The sequence below is a fragment of the Corylus avellana genome, chromosome ca1, assembly GCF_901000735.1.
Source record: "Corylus avellana chromosome ca1, CavTom2PMs-1.0".
Classification (NCBI taxonomy): Eukaryota; Viridiplantae; Streptophyta; class Magnoliopsida; order Fagales; family Betulaceae; genus Corylus; species Corylus avellana.
In genome coordinates, this window is record NC_081541.1 from 6889049 (window position 1) to 6907207 (window position 18159).

The window sequence follows — 18159 nt, forward strand, 5'->3', positions numbered from 1 at the left end:
GGGACTATTAATGGAAAAATAGCTTTGTTTGTATCATATGGATGGAAGAAAGGAATAGAGAGAGATTTATCTGTCGGCATGCATTAGAATCCATTAATAAATAAGCACATTTTTACATCAAAAGCCGAAATACACTTTGGCACAAATTGATATAATTCGAAGCCTACAAATCAATAGGATTAGAAAAAGGGAAAAAAGAAAGGAAAAAAAACGGAAGGGGGCTTAGTTCCTCCCAACATTGCTCACATCAACGGCTCTTAAAGATGAAGCGTTGTAATGTCTATTGTTTCTTTTCCCTGTATTCACAATCTGCAGTCTCCTTGTAAATACGTCTGTAATTATCCAAAGGTTATGTGTCAACCTCGTCATTCTCCCCATGACGACCACAGTCCGAAACAGATGAAGATGCAGATGCAACAGTCTTTCCTTTACTATCCGATGGTGTTGAGGGACCCTTGTCCTTGTTTTCCTCCACTTTCGGCTTCTGTAGGGTGTGGAGCTGATTTTGCAGGGCCTGCATGAAAAGGGGCAGTGACCACAACATTACAACAGAATCAAGTTCGTTTATTTTCTTAAAATGCAACAATGTTAATTAAAGGCTTCACGGAAACCAAATATGACTAGAATTGTAGGGCAGTCATGTAATGCAATTAATAAGAGGAAAAATGAATCCTTGGGGCCTAAGCTTGTCAAAATTTGATATGGATGTGATACCCTTCCCATCTGCTTAAATTGCAATCAGTAACCTGCTGATACTAAACACACGTGGCAATTGCTTTTATGCATGCAACCACTAACATATACGTACACACAATGTTTTGAGACGAGGTCTATTTTTTCTTGATTTTCCAGCAAGAAACAAACAAACAAAAAGCTAACTCAATTTACCAAGATCAAGGTCATTTTTAAATTCTCAGAGACAGAGAGCATGTCATATGACAGTTTAGAAGTTCATGGTTACATTTTTTCTTGATAAGTTCGTTCATGGTTACATTTTGCTCGTTATATCTGATGTATGTGACCTTATCAATTGGTATCCATTAACATGCAGTAAGAATATACATACAACCCATGTGGTCACATTTACGGAAGCAGAAAATGGTAGCAACAAAGCATATACCACTTTGACAAAATCATCAGCATGACAATTTACCGTACCTCAATCTGCTGTCTAAGAAATTGTTTCTGAGCTTCCAGCTGTGAGTCTGGTATATTTAGATCGCTGCCAAACCTCTCTCCGTTGGTCACATTGGCTCCAGGCGCCTGGAAAGGAACAAAAACAGTGTGTGGAAATTGAGGAAAGGACAAGTTTGCAGGTCCACCAGAGATTGCAAACTGTTGTGGTTGTACAACAGAAGCTCGTTCTCCACTAGATTCTGCATTACTAGAATCAGCCAAATTTCCTTGAACCTTAGGAAGTATGGCATATCCAGGGGACCTGCAAAGAAGAGTATGTATAAGACTCAACCTACCAATTATATTAGTGAAACAGTTGGTCTCAAAACTAAATTAAACTCAAATCAAATAAGCCTTGATCCCAAGTAAATCTGAGTTGGCTCCTTGGTTCATGTTTTAACTCATCAGGGTCATCGTCAGTCATATGTTCAACCTAGAACCTCTAAATCCTAGTCTACCTTCAAGCCTTCGATATATATTTTGCAGCTTTTGTTATTAATATGTTTTGCAATGTCAACCAAGTCAAACAGCACTCGAGTAACCTGACTGGACCATCCCAAAACTTTATGCACTATCAGAATAATAATGCATCATTTCTTAAACCATCCTACAATAGGAGAATATAAAGGAAGAATTAAGAAATAAGTTATAGCACTAACATTTTTGTTTTTTGAGAGTTCTTGCATCCTATGTCTAAAAATTGTGTGATCCAGATAGGAAGCATACCCATGCTCCACCCACCTAAACCCACCAGGCAGACAGTACACATACAAAAACATGCCAACAGATGACCTGAACAAGAACATACACATTTTGTAGCACAAAGGTGCATACCATACTAGTGTATTTGCAGATGGATAAACATAAGATTTCTCATATATTGAGGCGGCTGCAGCAGCAGCTTGGAGTCTGACTTGATGCTGGCTCAAATTATCACCTGCCACACCAGTACCAACAGAACCCTGAGCAGATGTACTTCCTGTGCCTGTCCCTGTTCCCAGTTAAAATAGTCCGTCAATGTCTTTCTAAAATATCAATAAATGAGTGCAAAATATTACAGCGAAGAACTCTTTTTTTTTTAAGAGATAAGTACAAGTGTATTGCAATAAATGTAATTACCCATCTGATTAACATCTGGCCGTGATCCATGCCCTGCAGCTGTACTTGTCCCATTTTCAGGTGGTACAACTAGGGCTCTGCAAGTAGGACAAGTATGTTGTCGCTCTAACCATGATCGGAGACAATGCACATGAAATAGATGCCCACAAATTAGTTTCTTGGCCGTCGTCATCTCTTCGCGACAAATAATGCAGGTTGCATCACTTCTGCAAACCCATCAGAAACAATTAAGAAGACTAATATGTATGTGTATCACAAACATAACAATAGCAAACGGTAGAACTCACGCATTAAGTTCTTCTGGTGTTGCATCGGGAAATCGATCATTCATGTTTGAAGTGATCTTTCGATAACGAATGTAATCAGCAACACGAATCTTAAAATTCCTAAATGTCTCATAAAGCTCTCGTATTAAGTGCAAAGGAACACCATAGTTCCTATAAAATCCAACTCAAAGTCAGTCACATATAGGATATAGACATAAACTAAACATAAAAATAAAGATGTAAAAAACAGAAAAGAGAGAGGCAAAATATAATATATCAACAAATCAAAAGAAAATAAAACTAACTACAAACTAGTTTAACAATAAAAAATTTAGTGGAAAACAATGAAGTATACCATCTAGATAGGAATCACATCAAAACTACCTAGCAATGGAGTGAATAATTTTTTTGATAACTAGGATATCTGGCGCTTTGCCCCGTCTAGATCCTCGGGACACTGTGCAAAGCGCCCCCTTCATATGGGTCGGGTAAAACTCGGGCTTTCAACCGCGGGAGTTGCTCCCACGAAATTGTTTGAACTCAAGGAGGTCGAACCTTAAACCTGATTCTTCATGAGGCATCAAGTTCAAGTGACTTACCACTCGAGCCAACCTCTTGGGGTTAGCAATGGAGTGAATAATGATGGAAAGGAAAATGGAACATAAAACAGGTAATTACTATTTTAGCCTTTTTCCATGTTGACAAACTTGCAAGTGCACCGGCATAGACATGCCAAAGCTAGGCAGCAGTTTGAACCTTTTCGTAGGCCATATTGGGCAACTTATAGATGGGTTTAAGCTGATACTAGAGCAAGTACGTAATTATTCTTAGTGAAAAAAGGGAATCCACCACTATTCTTCTCCATTGAAGTAACATCCCATGCCTTCGACCACCATCCAGGCTTTTACTCTCTTGCACACAAAATCAACATGCCATGACAGGTCCCAGATTGATTCTCAAATGTTCAGTACCTCATTCATAGCAACTTTCATAATGCGTATAAAATAAATCCACGGAGTCCCTCATCAACATCAAAGAGATCATGATACCTAGTTTCTCCAACCAATTCAGATCCAAGTTGAATCCAGCCCAATGCAAGCTCAATCACTAAGTTCAAATTTAAGCTCAAGCATACCCATCTCACATTATTGGAGTTTGAACTAAGGTTGACAACCCCCCCAAACTTTCAAAACTTTACTAATCTACCAAGCCCGTTCACTTAACCCCCTCCATTAGGTTTTTCGTTAAATCCGATGGAAAATGAGTCACGTGCGATACATGTGACCCAAAATGACAATAATACCTCTTCCGAATAAAAATTCAAACAAAAAGGAGACCTACAGCTGGCCGTGGGTTTGGTGACTGTGCATGACCTGCAAAGGATTTTTGTTTTAAAAATATATATATACATATATAAGGGCATAGTTGTATTTTCACCACATCTCAGCAGAGGTATAACCGGCCATTTTTGACAAAACAGGTCGCATGAAATGCACATGACACCTCCTTTGGTAGGATTTTCTATCATAATGGATGGGGTAAATGAAAGGACTTGGTAGATTACTAGGGGACATTGCAAATTTTGGAAGTTTGGGGGGGCATTGCAAATTGGACTAAAGTTTGGGGAGGTAAGTGTAATTTCCCCTTATAAGAGATATGTGAAGCTAATCTTGGATCTTTAAGCATAATATAAGATTTAAAACAGAAAAAAGGGGGTGGAATCTTTTTTTCCTATAAGTGAAAGGTGGAGATTCTTTTAATCAGAAAACTGAGTAAGCACACCATTAATTAATCTCCATATTATGTAAAAGGACCCATAATGCATAACTATAAGTGGCACAATCTTTATTAAGTTCACATATATCTCTGTGTATGTAGGTAGTCAAATTATCATAGTCAACATGTGGAGATGTATGTGGTTTTGAGCATTGTCCAATAGGATACCATGTGTCTGTGTTTGTATACATGTAATCTAGGTATAACTATCTGCATACACAAGTGAATATGTAAAATTTAAGGGTGCGCAGATTTTATTTTTCGGGTAAGTGAGTAAGTAGATTACTTACATAAAGATCACGAGGAAGAAGCACAGATACATAGACAAATGAAGCAAGTCCCTGATAAGTTCCAAGTAAAATGTGTAGACAGGCTTCCTTTCCCACTGTCCCTCCATAAGCATGTCACTAACATAGAACACATATTTCACAAACGTCGACACAGTTGTTGTAGCCAGTATCATGTACCTGAGGTACAATGTAATAGACGTTACAGTAATAAGAAACACCCAAAATAGAGGACTTTGAAACTATGTATGATTATGTATTCACATCAAACCCATAACCATATAACAGAATTAAGTATTTGCAGAGACATAATGCACATACCAGAAAATGATATATGTCACTAAAGTCAATCGAGATATCCTAAGCATTCATGGCCATAAGGAAGTAGAAAGGAATCTCACAAATGCATATGATACACATAATGGATGCTAAAGAAGAGGGCTAACATTTTCAGGCGGTGGAGGGTGTGGAGCAATTAGTCAAGTTTGTAACTTGTTGCGGAAAAGACGATATTGGTTCAGATTTGGAAGCAGAGACTAATGTGAAGCAATGGCATGGAAATGGCAATTTGACAATTTTGGATCAATGGAGTTACTACTTAACAGATACAATAAACTGATCCTTGCTACCTTGTTTGTTATAGAAAACAAAAGAGTATCTCTTCAGACCTTTTAAAGTTGTGCAAGTGGTGGTTGACCGCAACTTACGTACCAAGGGTTTAACAATACCTCACTTTGAGTATTTCTCAATTTTGTTTGAAGAGAAGACAAGCAGTTAAAAACCCTATTGTTGAAAATTAAGGCTACATAAACCCCGATATCTTCTAACAACTTTTTTGTATCAACGTTGGATGAGCATTCAGATTTCTCTTGGCACGTCAGGAAAACCATCTTCTAGAACAGGCACCTTGCTATGGTTTCGTCAATCTGCCTTCGAGTTTTTGTGAATCTCAGATAATTATTTATCCTTACCAAAAAAAAAAAAAATCATTTATCCTTCTTCCATCTAGATCGATCTTACCAGGCATCCCTGATGCTGATTCAAATTCTATCACATCTTCGAATCTAATGATAAATTCTAGTTCTTAATCTCCTGTATTTTTGCCTTTCCTTCTTGGATTATAAGTCCTTATAATTCAAAATCTAACCAGTTCAGTTATCCCCCTAACAATCACTTTATGTTAAGAAGGCCAAGCTATTTCTAAGCATTTGGTAAAAGTGAAAGCATTATACTTGAATTTACATATTAAATTCATCGGTAACAATTTGTTCCGATGAAGCAAGCGCATTTCTAATTTCAATTCATATAAATGGGCATTTGCATATGAAATAGCAGTCATAAAACAAAATGGCTTCACTAGTCATGATAATGCAATCGTGAAGAACATATTTAACACAACTGAAAATAATTAAAAAGAAGCATAAAGATAGAAGACTTACTCAAATGAAAAGAAGAGTGAAACAGAAGCATGCTTTGTCGCTAGCAAATGCTTTATATTACTGTATAAAAAGAGACTATCTAGGAGAAGGAGGAACCCCATAAAAGAAACAATCCGAATGTGAGACAACATGGGTACTGATGGAGTGGTCTCAATATACTCAACCCTCTTCTGAGCCAACCAATGCAAAGCCTTGATTAACAAGAGAGCCGTGACCATAGCAAGAAACGTAACTGAAAAGTCCTGCCGGAAAATAGTGATTGCAAATAGGATTTCCATAACCTCCCTCCACGACTGCTCATTTAGCCTCTCAACCTCTGCTTCCCGAAGGGGACCAAGGAATACCCGTTTGGTCAATTGCCACAAGATGCACATAATGACCAGACCCATGTTGAGAAGAAGCACCAAACTGATCTTAGAGGTCGATAAATAAACCGTGGCCGGGTAGAACTGGCCTCTACTGTTAAAAGCATGATAAATAACCGCTAGAGTCGCAATTAAACTAAGCCCAGCATACGTCTGCAGCCTCATCATTTTCCTACAGACACTGTTAAACCATATCATTCAATTAAAAACTCAACCATATATGAAAGCAAATCAAAATCCCTAACATGTTAGACACAACTTTTTTTCTTCATGTGATTACAAACTTGTCATTCCAGATAATATTGAATATTAAATTTTCCATGATTTATGAACCAAACAAACAAACCTCCACCCCCCCCCAAAAAAAAAACTCAACTAAGCAAAATAAGAAATAAGCCATAAGCTTCACCTATCTTCAATTTCTTATCTTTTCCTCAATTTCCTTAGCTACCAAATAATCAATAATTCCAAATGATGCCATCAGGAGAGCTACAAATCGTGAACCAAAATTCGATCACTGAGAAAGCATAGGAAAATTAAGCAAAACAAAATAATGACAGACAAAATTATAATTACGAACCATAAATCCAAAACGAAAACAATTTCTAGTCAAATACTTCATAATTCGAGACCCAATCAATATAGAATCCCATAGCATCAGCACAAAGCAGAAAGCCCCAAAATCTTTAAGTTGTTATTTTTAATATTTTCATTCTCAGTTTCTCGGCAACCAAACACACCCACAAAACCCAGGATTTAGTTTCGGCAGTCGAATTTCTGAGAACACGACCCCACAAAAGAAGTATAACCCAAATTCAATATCTTTAGAAATCAAATGAGTAAATTATCACAAACAAAAACCTATAAAATTCAACATTTTGAGTTACCTTTAGATTCTGAACTAAGATTCTGTCACGAACGATTTTAGCTTCTGTTTCTCTCTCCGCTTTATTCTACGATTAAGGAAAAAAGATGAAAGACTCACTCAGAAAGAGAGAGAGCGACGGTGATGTATGTCGGGCCAATGAATGATTGCCACGTAAATACTATGTTGGACCTAGGCCCGGTTCCGAAATCGTTTTAAACGGCAAGGCGGCTCGAACTTGACTCCGAACTCGATGTGGAGCGGAACAACTTTGTGATTGCTGATGGGCTGGGCCGTACCCAGGACGCACTCCCTGCCATGAATTGTACAACCACTGCTGGACCCGTTGGTCACCCGAATCGGCTCTACATTCCTATTATCTTTATATACTCAATTACTCATTATGTATCTAGAAAATAAACCTTATTGTTGAGAAATATAGAAAGAAAAAAAATTACAATTACCAAGCTTTGATACACTTAAATTTATAATAATATTTTAATTTCCAATTCCAAAATTGACAAAACAATAACAACAACTAACAAAATTATATACAATGCTAAAAATTAATTTAAGGACGAGAGGAATAAGAAATTTAAATTAAATATTTATTTTATGGAAAAATCATATTTAGCTCCTAGGTTTTTTATTTAATTTAAATTTAGTCCTTAGATTTTTAATTTCAATAATAATTTTTAGATTTCTCTTATATTTCAAATAGATTATTATTTTATTTTACGGTCAAAATTAGCAGTCTCTTATTATCATTTAAACTCTTAATAATAAGATTTTTAAGTATTTGACAATGTTGTGCTTAGTGCATTCATCCACCCTCCCTGACCCACCTCTTTAATTTTATTATTTATTTATTTATATATATACCATATATTTTTTAATTTTTAATTTTATTACAGAAAACACGTATCGCAATATAATTAATGCTAGTATGTTACTATGATGATTTCAATCAAAATTTTTGATGAAAGTTGGTTGCATAACGTATTTATTAATGTTGCTTACCAATCTTTTTTGTCACTTTTTGTATCTCAAATAAGTTATTTGCAATTAAGGCTTCGTTTGTTTCGGCATAAAATAATTGATGAAAAAATATTTTTTTGATATTTGATGCAACGAAAAATAATAGTTAATAAAAAATATTTTATTTTTGTTTTAAATCCTAATTGAATTCATTTGTGATCTCTCTTGCTCGAAAGGAATTCACCATCTATAATATTTATGTTTATCAATTGTGGGTTACCATCAAAAAGCCTTTTGGTAAGGTTGTTCATAAAGCTTCCTAAATGTTGTTGAAGGAGTCTCTAATACAAGCTTTGTTATTTTGTCACTCATTGTTGCAAAGTCTTAGCTCGACTGTCTCATACGTTTGTGAAGAGTGTCCACAATGAATAGTTTAATTGGTTGGGATTACACCTTAAAAAGTATAGATTACTAGTTCGAATCTCCCTCATTTATTTCTCTTATCTTATGCGGACATGTAAAATAAAAATAAAAATGTGATGAGTGAGTAACTATACCAAAAAAATAGGAGATTTTTCATACATGCTAAATACTAAAAAATGTTTTACAAGAAATCATTTTTCGCTGAAAACATTTATGACATAAAATATTTGACATCAAACAAACTAAAAAATAAGTCAATATTAATCAATGAAAATAACTTCTATAAGGTCTTGGCACAAACCAAGGTCTTTGTGCCCTTCAATAAGAGCACGACAAATCAGCGTAGAACACCATAACAAAAATATGCATAAATACCTTCTTTTTTTTTTTCTTTTTTTTTTTTTAAAAAAAAATTATTTTTATTTTATTTTTTATAGAATACCTTAAACAAAAAATCATATAGAATAAACTTTTCATATTTTTCCTCCCTAGACCCACTCTGGCCACCAACCCATCGCCGGCCAACCCACGCCAAAGATGACATCAAAGAAAAAATTTATTTGTTGACACCGATGAGCGAGAGAGGGGGAGCACTAGTGAGAGAGAGAGAGAGGGAGCACCAGCGTTCTCTAACCCGATGTCATCTTCGTCAAGGCATGGGCTAGCCGGCGGCAAGTTGGTGGTTGGGAACTTGGGGTGGGTATAGGGAGGAAAATATTAAAAGTTTATTCTATAATTTTTTGTTTTAGGTATTCTAGAAGAAAAAAAATTAAATGTTTATGCATATTTTTGTTATGGTGTTCCACGCTGATTTGTCTGGAACAAAAACATACCACTTAATCAAATTACAAGATAGCTACCTTCATTTATTTTCTCTCTTATTTTTATTCATGTGAAAAAACATAAGTGGATGGACTCCACTTCAAAATCACGTTTTCAAGCCAATCTTAAGAAAAACATAATAATAATCTTAAGAAAAATATATATAACATTGAAGGGAGAATAAGAGGGACAGAGGGAGATGGCATCGTCGGTGGTGAAGAACGCGTTGAAGGCGATCAGAGAGAGAGGCCTGGGCAACTTCTTCAGGGAGCTCAAGGAAGAGGGCTACTTGTACATACCTCTAACTCACTTACATTTCCTATTAATTGTATTTCTCTTTCTAATTTCTGTAACAAATATCTCATCCATAGCTTCATGTTCGAAAATTCTATGTTTGGGTTTTTCAATGCCAACCAAATTGCTTTTCTGTTTCCAAATTTATTGGTTTCTTCTATATGTGAAAGATCTCAGTCTTGCTCAGCTTTATCTGTTTTTTTCGTTTGTTGCGTAAATGATTTCTGTTTATTTTTCCGGAACGGATTCAAAATAAGAATTCTTTTATGATTGAAGTTTTAGTTCTGGTGGTGAGAAATTTGAGGAAACCAAAAGAAATTGAGCTGTGATGGAAGCTCCTTTGATTGGGAGTTCCAATTAGCTTTGTTTTTCCTTCATTTTCTTAGCAAAAAAAAAAAAATGTTGAAGTGAAAGTACAATTTGGTCTCCTGGATGAGTGATTTTGTCGCTGTTGTTTCACCCTTTGTTTGGTTGCTCGGAAATCCTTGGGAAAGAACATAAAATAGTGTAAAATGATAAACAAGATGAGTAAAATTTTTTTAGCCTATCGTTCATTTATTGGTTGCTGAGAAAACGTAATATCTGCAACTTTTTGTTGGGAGCTCAGGAAACTTAATAGTACGATTATAGGGCTTACTTGTGGCGGGTAAACATTTCATTTCCTCGAAATTAAAATTATATGAAACATGAAATTTTTAAGTTTTACTTTCTTTTGGTCTGGTCAACTTTATGGGCAACCAAATAGATGCTTACTGAATGGCTATGGTTATCTTATTTATTTGTGGATATATTCACTTGTGGATAAAGAGATCACTTGTAGAATCAACGAAATTGATGATTGCTAAGTAGTTGTTACCTTGGGATATGCATTCTTTGTTTGGCTTGATTAGCAAATTATTCTTCAATGCCAGTCAAGTTTGTGCTGTTCTTCTGGCCTCACATTCTTCAGTGAGATGTTTTTTTTGAATGATTTGTTTGGCCCTTTCATTGCTTCTCATATAACGTTCTGCACTGACTGCTTTCTTGTGTTCTGTTTTTTTCTTTACAGGAATTGCCTTTCTGATGGAAACCTTTTGTAAGTCAAATCACTTGACTAATACTTTACAATTTGTGGACTCATTACAGGATTTAGCAATAAACTCTCTTACACAACTGAGTATATTTGACGCGGTTCTCCAATTCTATTTTTGTTGATATTATGAGTATTGTTAGCTATATGCATATGGTGAATAGGAGATCTATCAATTGAATGTTCTTTGCATATCTTATATCGATATTATGTTTACAAAAGTAAGACCATAAGAGGGAAGTATTGTGGGCCAGTCTAAAATTCTCATAAAGAAACCAGAATTTACTGTTTAAATTCCAGGTTGCAGGAATTAATGTTATGGTTTTTAAGGGAGAGTAAAAAAATATAATAAAAATTGAGGCATAGATAATAAAAAGTTGGTTACTATGTTTTAACTTTAAATTAAAGTCACTAGAAAAGTGTCAAGGGTAACTTCTTCAAAATTGGGCTCGGCTTATGTGGTATAATGAATCATTTGGAGAACTCTATCCCCAACGAAAGTATTAGGGATTGCTTTCTGTTTTAGTATGACATAGTCTTTTTATCCATGTTGGGAACATTATGGTCACTGTAGTTATCTAATGTTTGTACGGTTATGAGTCATGTTTAACTATGAAGCACACTGCCTAACTTTCCCCAGAACTATAGTGCATTGGCAGTGATGGTTTGACGTTTTCTGAACCTAAAGATCAGTGACCTTTTTCCCTTTGCCATAAGGGTTAAGGTCCAAGGGGGCTCTGAATCTTTATGACATGAGTGAAAGAACCTTGAGAGAAGTTTTTTTGATAAAAGAAATGATTTCTTCTCAGAATTTTATATGGTAATACCTTTCATTTATCATTGTCAGCCTCTAGATTCTAGGCAGCTTGATAAGTTTTTCATTTGAGTGGTGCTACCTAGAAACACAGTCTGGTCAGCATGGTGAAAGTAAGGGTTCTTTAGTGTTTAATTTAATACATAATAGCCACAAGAACAGTTTTAGGATTGATTAAGAATATGATATTGGACATGATGTAAGGAAGGTGGCTGTATGGATAGTGAACTGCTTTTACAAAGAAAGAAAAGAAAGTATGTGTCAGAGAAAAGACAATGAGGTGGTGAGAGATTGCTTAGTCATCTTCTAGAATTGCTATACTTACTGGACGTGATATGTACGACTTATTGGATATGATCATAGGAAGGTGGCTGTATGAAAATGAACTGCTTTAACAAAGAAAGGGAAGAAAGTATGGGTTAGAGGAAAGAGGATGAGGTGGAGGGAGATTGCTTAGTCATATTCTAGAAAGAGAAGAAGTAAGGGTTAGTGGAAAGAGACGAGGTGGAGGGAGGTTGCTTAGTCATCTTCTAGAACTGCTCTACTAAGTATCCCAGTAGATTGCGTAGTCATCTTCTAGAATTGCTCTACTAAGTATCCCAGTAGATATGCACAACTTTTTTCATGATTTTAATTGGTCCATATGCCTCCTTTACAGTTGTGCTATATCTTTTGGTAATTTTGTCTTTATCCTTCTCACACACATTATGAAGTCTGAGAAGGCATTATCAATTGCTATCTCTAACTACATAATTTTTTATATTGTCTAATTCCATAATCTTCATATTTCAAATGATATAATTGTATTAAAATGCCGACCTTTATCTTAAGCAACTCAAATTTGTATTTGTTTGATTGATTCAGGCAAACTAAGATCCACAATATAGGAGCTAAGCTTGTGGGTGTTGATAAAGTTGGTAACCGCTATTATGAGAAACTTGACATTCAGTATGGTTAGTTTTTCTGTGTCTTTCAGCTATTCTCGCTATTTCAATATCTTTACCAATTGAAAATTCTTAGAAACTGTAATCGTCTTATATTATAGTTATGCAGCCTGCTTTTCACTCTCACAGTTTTTATTGAGGGTTCTTCTGATTGTTCATGGTGTTTCCATTTCTGAAACATCAGGTATATATGCTCCAAATCTTTCAAAATCATGTATTCAATGTTTTCCTGTCATTTGCCTGGAGACCAAATACTGGGCAGAGCCTTACATTTTGGTCTTTTATTATTTGTCAACTGAATATGAATTTGAGTAGAAAAAGAAAAAGAAAACTTTTTTTCCCCTCACTTGCGCGAGAGATTTATTACAGCATATTCGGCTATGCTGTGAATATGGATTCTTTCCATAGTTTTATCTGTGGTATTTGGAAGTCATTTAGAAATGGAGCCATTTTGAATGATGATGATGGTTGAATGAATCATTTTGAAAGTTCGCTTCTGGCATGATATTTGGTGTGACGATCAATCGTTGAAGCATGCTTTCCCTTCCCTGTTTAGTATTGCGAGGTACAAAGAAGCGTGGGTGAAAGATAATTTTAGTTGGAGGAATGGGATGGTTGAGTGGAATGTCATTTTTGTGCGTTCCGCCCAGGATTAGGAATTGGATGTGGTCTCATCTTTTTTTGAATTGCTGTACTCTTGTAAGGTTTCTTATGGTAATGCGGACCGTATTCGATGGTCCTCGTCTAAAAAGGGTACGTTTAAGGTGAAGTCGTTCTATAAGGCCTTGTCCATTCCAGATTGTGAGGTGTTTTCATGGAAGAGTATTTGGCGCTCTAAAGTGGCTTCGTGAGTGGCATTTTTTAGGTGGACTGCGGCTCTCAGCAAAATTTTGACACATGACAATTTGCGATAGAGGAGTATTGTGGTAGTGGAATGGTGTTGTATGTGTAAAAAGAATGGGGAATCCGTAGATCATTTGTTGATTCATTGTGAAGTGGCTACTCGGTTATGAAACTATGTTTTTACTTTGTTCGGTATTGAGTGGGTCATGCCGCAAAGGTTCCTTGACTTGCTTTCTTGTTGGAATCAGGTGGGGGGTAGGGATATCTCTAAAGTCATTTGGAGGATGGTTCCTTTGTGCATCACATGGTGTATTTGGCGGGAGAGGAATGCCTGAACGTTTGAGGATAAGGAGTGTTCGGTGGATGGGATGAGGAAGAATATGATCTCTATGCTACACTTGTGGGCGTTGGCTCATCATCGTAGTGTTGTCCCGACTATAGATGAGTTCTTGAATATGTGCTCTCTGTATATTCTAGAGGGGTTTCTATTGTATATATTTTTGCATTAGAGTTGCGTCTCTCTGCACTTTTTTAATGATATTCACATTAATTATCAAAAAAAAAAAAAAAAAATGATGATGATGACGAATGTTTGGGTCTTCATAATTTCACCGAGTACTAAAACATCCCTTGATGCATGTGGCCAGGTAGATTTCATGAATGCTGTTGTGAAAGAAAACATAAGTTAAAAAAAAAATTTATGGGATGTCCAAATGCTCTGATTGGTTGTCCATCTGCTTGCAAGCATGTTTTGATGTTCATCACTTTGGGGCCTATGAACATAGAACTGCGAAAAAGTACATCAAGAATATGGCCCTAGAAGATCTTTCTGCTTGGTGTAGAAGCACAATAGGTTTAAACTTTCTGTCTTCCATTATGATTTAAAATTGATTTTCTTCCCCTGTTTAGAGGGAATATGTTGGTTATTATTTGCTGCTCTGTTACGTTCCTAAGGGTTAAGGGTTTAACGTAATCAGTATCCAACAATCCTAAAGTTTTTGGATTAATGGTTAGGCTTTTAACAATTGGTATCGAAGTAGGTACCACGTCACGGGTTCGAGTCATAGAGGGGGTAACGTATAGGCTGGATTAAAATGTATTGGTATTATGTATGAGCAAAGTGTTATGCCATTTAATATTGATAGTGGAGCCACCAAAAGAGAGAGGGTTATCATTAGGTTAGTGTCGATAGGATGACTGTTGTGGATGTTGAATTTTGAAGCGTGATGGAATGTTATGATCTTAAGGATTAAGGATTTAATCAAATAAATATCCAACTATTTTAGGGCTTTTTGGATCAATGTTATTTCCTTAACATTCTCATCTATAATAATTTGGTGGGTATTCAAGGGTGTTTGTATCTTATAATAGTACCATATTAATATCACCATTCTAATGGCTAACACCTCTGCATTCATCATGGATACATTATTTTAGGACTGAAACTTTTTTTCCTTCTTGAAAAAAAAGGAGAAAAAACCGCTTGGGGTAGATTTGTTTCACTTATACATTTGATTGGTTCTCTGTTGCTTACAATTATCCAACAAGATCATGCCTTATTCCATAAGAACATTAGTTTCATGCTTCTATTTTATGTGTGCACATGTTTGGGGAGAATTGTCACCATAAACAAGAGCAAATATAATAATGCCTTCAAATCAAGATACTTTGCATCTTTTTATGCAAGCTTTAAAGCATACCATCATTATAGTTTTTTTTTTTATGAATAAGCATTTCATTAAAATCAAAGCTCAAAATAGAGCAACACTGAAACACAAATACAACCCCTTACAAAGACAGGGGAAAACAAAAAACCTACAAAACCAGCAACTACTCAACACCAAAACAGCCCCTTACAACCCTTACATATTAAAAACAAAAAACAAAACTACAAGCCAACATTACAGAGGATGGCAGAAGGCAAATTCCACAATGAACACAACAAAAGGTTCTCCCTAGTTCTAGGAAAACCTCTTTTGACAGCAATTCTAGCCCTGATTTCCCAGAAAATCTGCTTCAGTAGCTGCTCTTCAGTTTTTGGAACACCATCATGTCTAAGTTCATTTCTAGTACGCCAGAGATTATAAACAACAGAACCAAGAACCAATTGACAAATCAAGCACTTAAGAGAGTTCTTTCCCCACTTATTGCAACCAAGCTGCACAAGATCATCCCAAATCACAAGAGGCATATCAATTTTACAACGAAACATGCAATATTTCCAAACTCTCGAACTAAAGCTGCATTCAAAGAAAATATGATCACGAGTTTCTAGTTGAGAATGGCAGAAACAACACTGAACCTCACCCTTATAACCCCATTTGAGTAACCTCTCACCTATAAGTAGCCTATCCTTCATAGCAAGCCACAAAATAAAAGCCTGCTTAGGAATAGCAAGAGGAAACCAAACTAACTTCTACCAAGTAACCTCTACATTCTTCTTTCTAAGGGCTTCCCAAGTCTCTGCACTAACAAAGACACCCTTTTTAGAAGCAGTCCAAACTGGCTTATCACATTGGCCTAAACAAACTTCAGAAAGCCTAGCTTGAATATCAACTAGAGCTTCTGATCTTGCAGGTCTCCAAAACCAATCTCCATTGCAAATGACAGAAGACAGCTTAGCTTCAATATTACTTTGAGCATCATAAACAACCCTAAAGCCATATTGCTCAATCAAAACTCTTGCAGGATGCCACAAATCCAGCCACATATGAATGCTATCCCCATGCCCAACTTCAAACTTCAAGAACCTTTTAGCAATAGATCTCAGCTTCAAAATTTTCCTCCAACTCCATGAACAATTTTGAGGAATACCTACACTCCAAAAACTCCTTCTTTTTAATAGATTTTCTCTAACCCAGGCAACCCAAATAGAACCAGACCTGGCAAATATAGTCCAGATATGCCTAAGCATAGAAGTTTGATTCCAAGTTTCAAGCTTCTTTAAGCCCAAACCTCCCTCCTTTTTAGGAAAACAAAGATCAGACCAAGAAACCTTAGCTTTAGCTACACCTTCTTCTTTCCCATACCATCATTATAGTTTTCCATCGTTTCTATATTATTGCTTGATGCCTTTCTACAGCTTGTGATTTTTTGGGGATTTTGTAGGGCGACACAGGTGGGTGGAATATGCGGAGAAGGGTCGCTACAATGCTTCTCAGGTGCCTGCAGAATGGCATGGTTGGCTCCATTACATAACCGATAACACTGGAGATGAGGCAAGTCGTTTTCCTTACTTTGTATGATACCTTGTTTTGATAAAAAAATGTGCTTAACAAACAATGCATTTGTTCAGCTTCTGATGCTGAAACCAAAGAGGTATGGGATTGAGCACAAGGAAAACTTTTCTGGAGAGGGTGAAGAGTTGATCTATCATTCCAAGGGACATGCCCTTAATCCAGGGCAGAGAAACTGGACCAGATACCAACCATGGGAACCCACCAAGGCCTAAGCCATTCCTTCAGCTCAAATCCCCAGTAAAACTCGGAAATCTTCTGGATATTTGTCTCCCAGATTCATGAATAAATGCCTTGTTCCATTTGAAGCTTTGAGATCTTTACACATGTTTCACTAGAAGAAACAGTGACCCATTTAACTTCATTATCTGATCAATGGAACCTACTGTGAAAGAGTGATATTAGAAACTGTACTTTTATTTTACTTTTATCTCATTTTGCTTATGTGTGTGCTAATCAATCCTTGATATATATATATATATAGGCTGCTCCAAAGGGTCAACAAAGTGTGATAAAAATGGGATAAAAGTGTAGTTTCTAGCATTACTCATTGTGAAATGTTGTTAGAGTGTATTCTCATCATTTAGCAAAAAATCATATATACATTTCCACATGTAGGGCTGCAAACAAAGCAAACTGATGATGAACAACTCGTGCTTAATACAGAACAAACTGAGCATATACGAAAATTTAGGCATGTTTATTAAACAAGATTGGCTCGCATTATCCAGGCTTTTGAGCTGCCTGTATATTAATTTGACTTGGCTTGTTTTTAGCTTATTTAAAACTCATTTAAAAATTACATAAACATATTTGCATATGCTTAAAGATTAAAATTATACTGAAAAATTTCCATTGGAGGATGGGGTCCAAGTTTAGTTTTTTCAAGCTCAACTTGAAAGTTTAGTTAGGCTTCTGAGCTGCTTGTATATAAATTTGACTTGGCTTGTTCATCACCAGTTGGGATTCAAGCTCAACTTGCTTGGTTTGTACGATGTAAGCTGGAGGCAGAGTCAATTATAACCGAGTTGAGTTTGAGGCAACTTATAGGCTGTGTTTGGCAAAAGAATGGGCCGGATTGGATCCAAAAATCCAAAAAATTTATCTCAAAATCAACTCCAACATTTTTACTTTTTACATCACATCAATAACTTTTTATTACTATTCAAATAAAAAATCGCTACAAAACAAATTTTTTCACTTTTTTTATATAAAACATTCTTATTTTTTTTTCTTACATCAGTCAAATCTACTATAGTACCGGTTAACTTTCTAAGTTCATTCCTTAGCCAAACATGTGTTTGGGGAAGGGCCGGACCCAAGGACCCAAAGTTCCAATTTTTTTTTTTTTTCAAAATCAATCATAACATTCTTATTTTTTATATCACATCAATCACTTTTTATTACTATTCAAATAAAAAAATCACTACAAAACAATTTTTT

The 18159-nt window shown here is 35.8% G+C and overlaps 2 protein-coding genes across 3 annotated transcripts; one reads left to right on the plus strand and one right to left on the minus strand.

Moving 5' to 3' along the window:
• Positions 1–55: 55 nt before the first annotated feature.
• LOC132166990 (ERAD-associated E3 ubiquitin-protein ligase HRD1B-like) lies at positions 56–7419 on the minus strand. 2 transcript variants are annotated; one of them, XM_059577872.1, is made up of 8 exons: positions 7316–7419; positions 6064–6609; positions 4628–4804; positions 2583–2732; positions 2296–2501; positions 2011–2167; positions 1159–1438; positions 56–514 (listed from the first exon to the last, which is right to left on the minus strand). In XM_059577872.1, the coding sequence occupies exons 2-8, from the start codon at positions 6594–6596 to the stop codon at positions 350–352; spliced, it is 1668 nt and encodes a 555-aa protein (XP_059433855.1). In that variant the 5' UTR covers positions 6597–6609; positions 7316–7419; the 3' UTR covers positions 56–349. The 2 variants fall into 2 exon arrangements, with proteins under 2 accessions (XP_059433855.1, XP_059433856.1); XM_059577873.1 differs by lacking the exon at positions 7316–7419 and adding an exon at positions 6838–6914.
• Positions 7420–9653: 2234 nt separating this feature from the next.
• LOC132168103 (probable NADH dehydrogenase [ubiquinone] 1 alpha subcomplex subunit 12) lies at positions 9654–17140 on the plus strand. The gene is made up of 5 exons (XM_059579183.1): positions 9654–9807; positions 10859–10885; positions 12558–12646; positions 16589–16698; positions 16776–17140. The coding sequence occupies exons 1-5, from the start codon at positions 9716–9718 to the stop codon at positions 16929–16931; spliced, it is 474 nt and encodes a 157-aa protein (XP_059435166.1). The 5' UTR covers positions 9654–9715; the 3' UTR covers positions 16932–17140.
• Positions 17141–18159: the final 1019 nt, after the last annotated feature.

Excerpts from the sequence above, each read along its gene's own strand:
- LOC132166990 (XM_059577872.1), bottom strand. The coding sequence starts at position 6,596 with ATGATGAGGCTGCAGACGTATGCTGGGCTTAGTTTAATTGCGACTCTA. Across the intron at positions 4,805-6,063 it reads TCACTCTTCTTTTCATTTGA|GTACATGATACTGGCTACAA; the intron begins GTAAGTCTTCTA and ends ATTGTACCTCAG. Across the intron at positions 2,733-4,627 it reads TTCTTCCTCGTGATCTTTAT|GAACTATGGTGTTCCTTTGC; the intron begins GTAAGTAATCTA and ends TGGATTTTATAG.
- LOC132168103 (XM_059579183.1), top strand. The coding sequence starts at position 9,716 with ATGGCATCGTCGGTGGTGAAGAACGCGTTGAAGGCGATCAGAGAGAGA. Across the intron at positions 9,808-10,858 it reads CTCAAGGAAGAGGGCTACTT|GAATTGCCTTTCTGATGGAA; the intron begins GTACATACCTCT and ends TTTTCTTTACAG. Across the intron at positions 10,886-12,557 it reads CTTTCTGATGGAAACCTTTT|GCAAACTAAGATCCACAATA; the intron begins GTAAGTCAAATC and ends TGATTGATTCAG.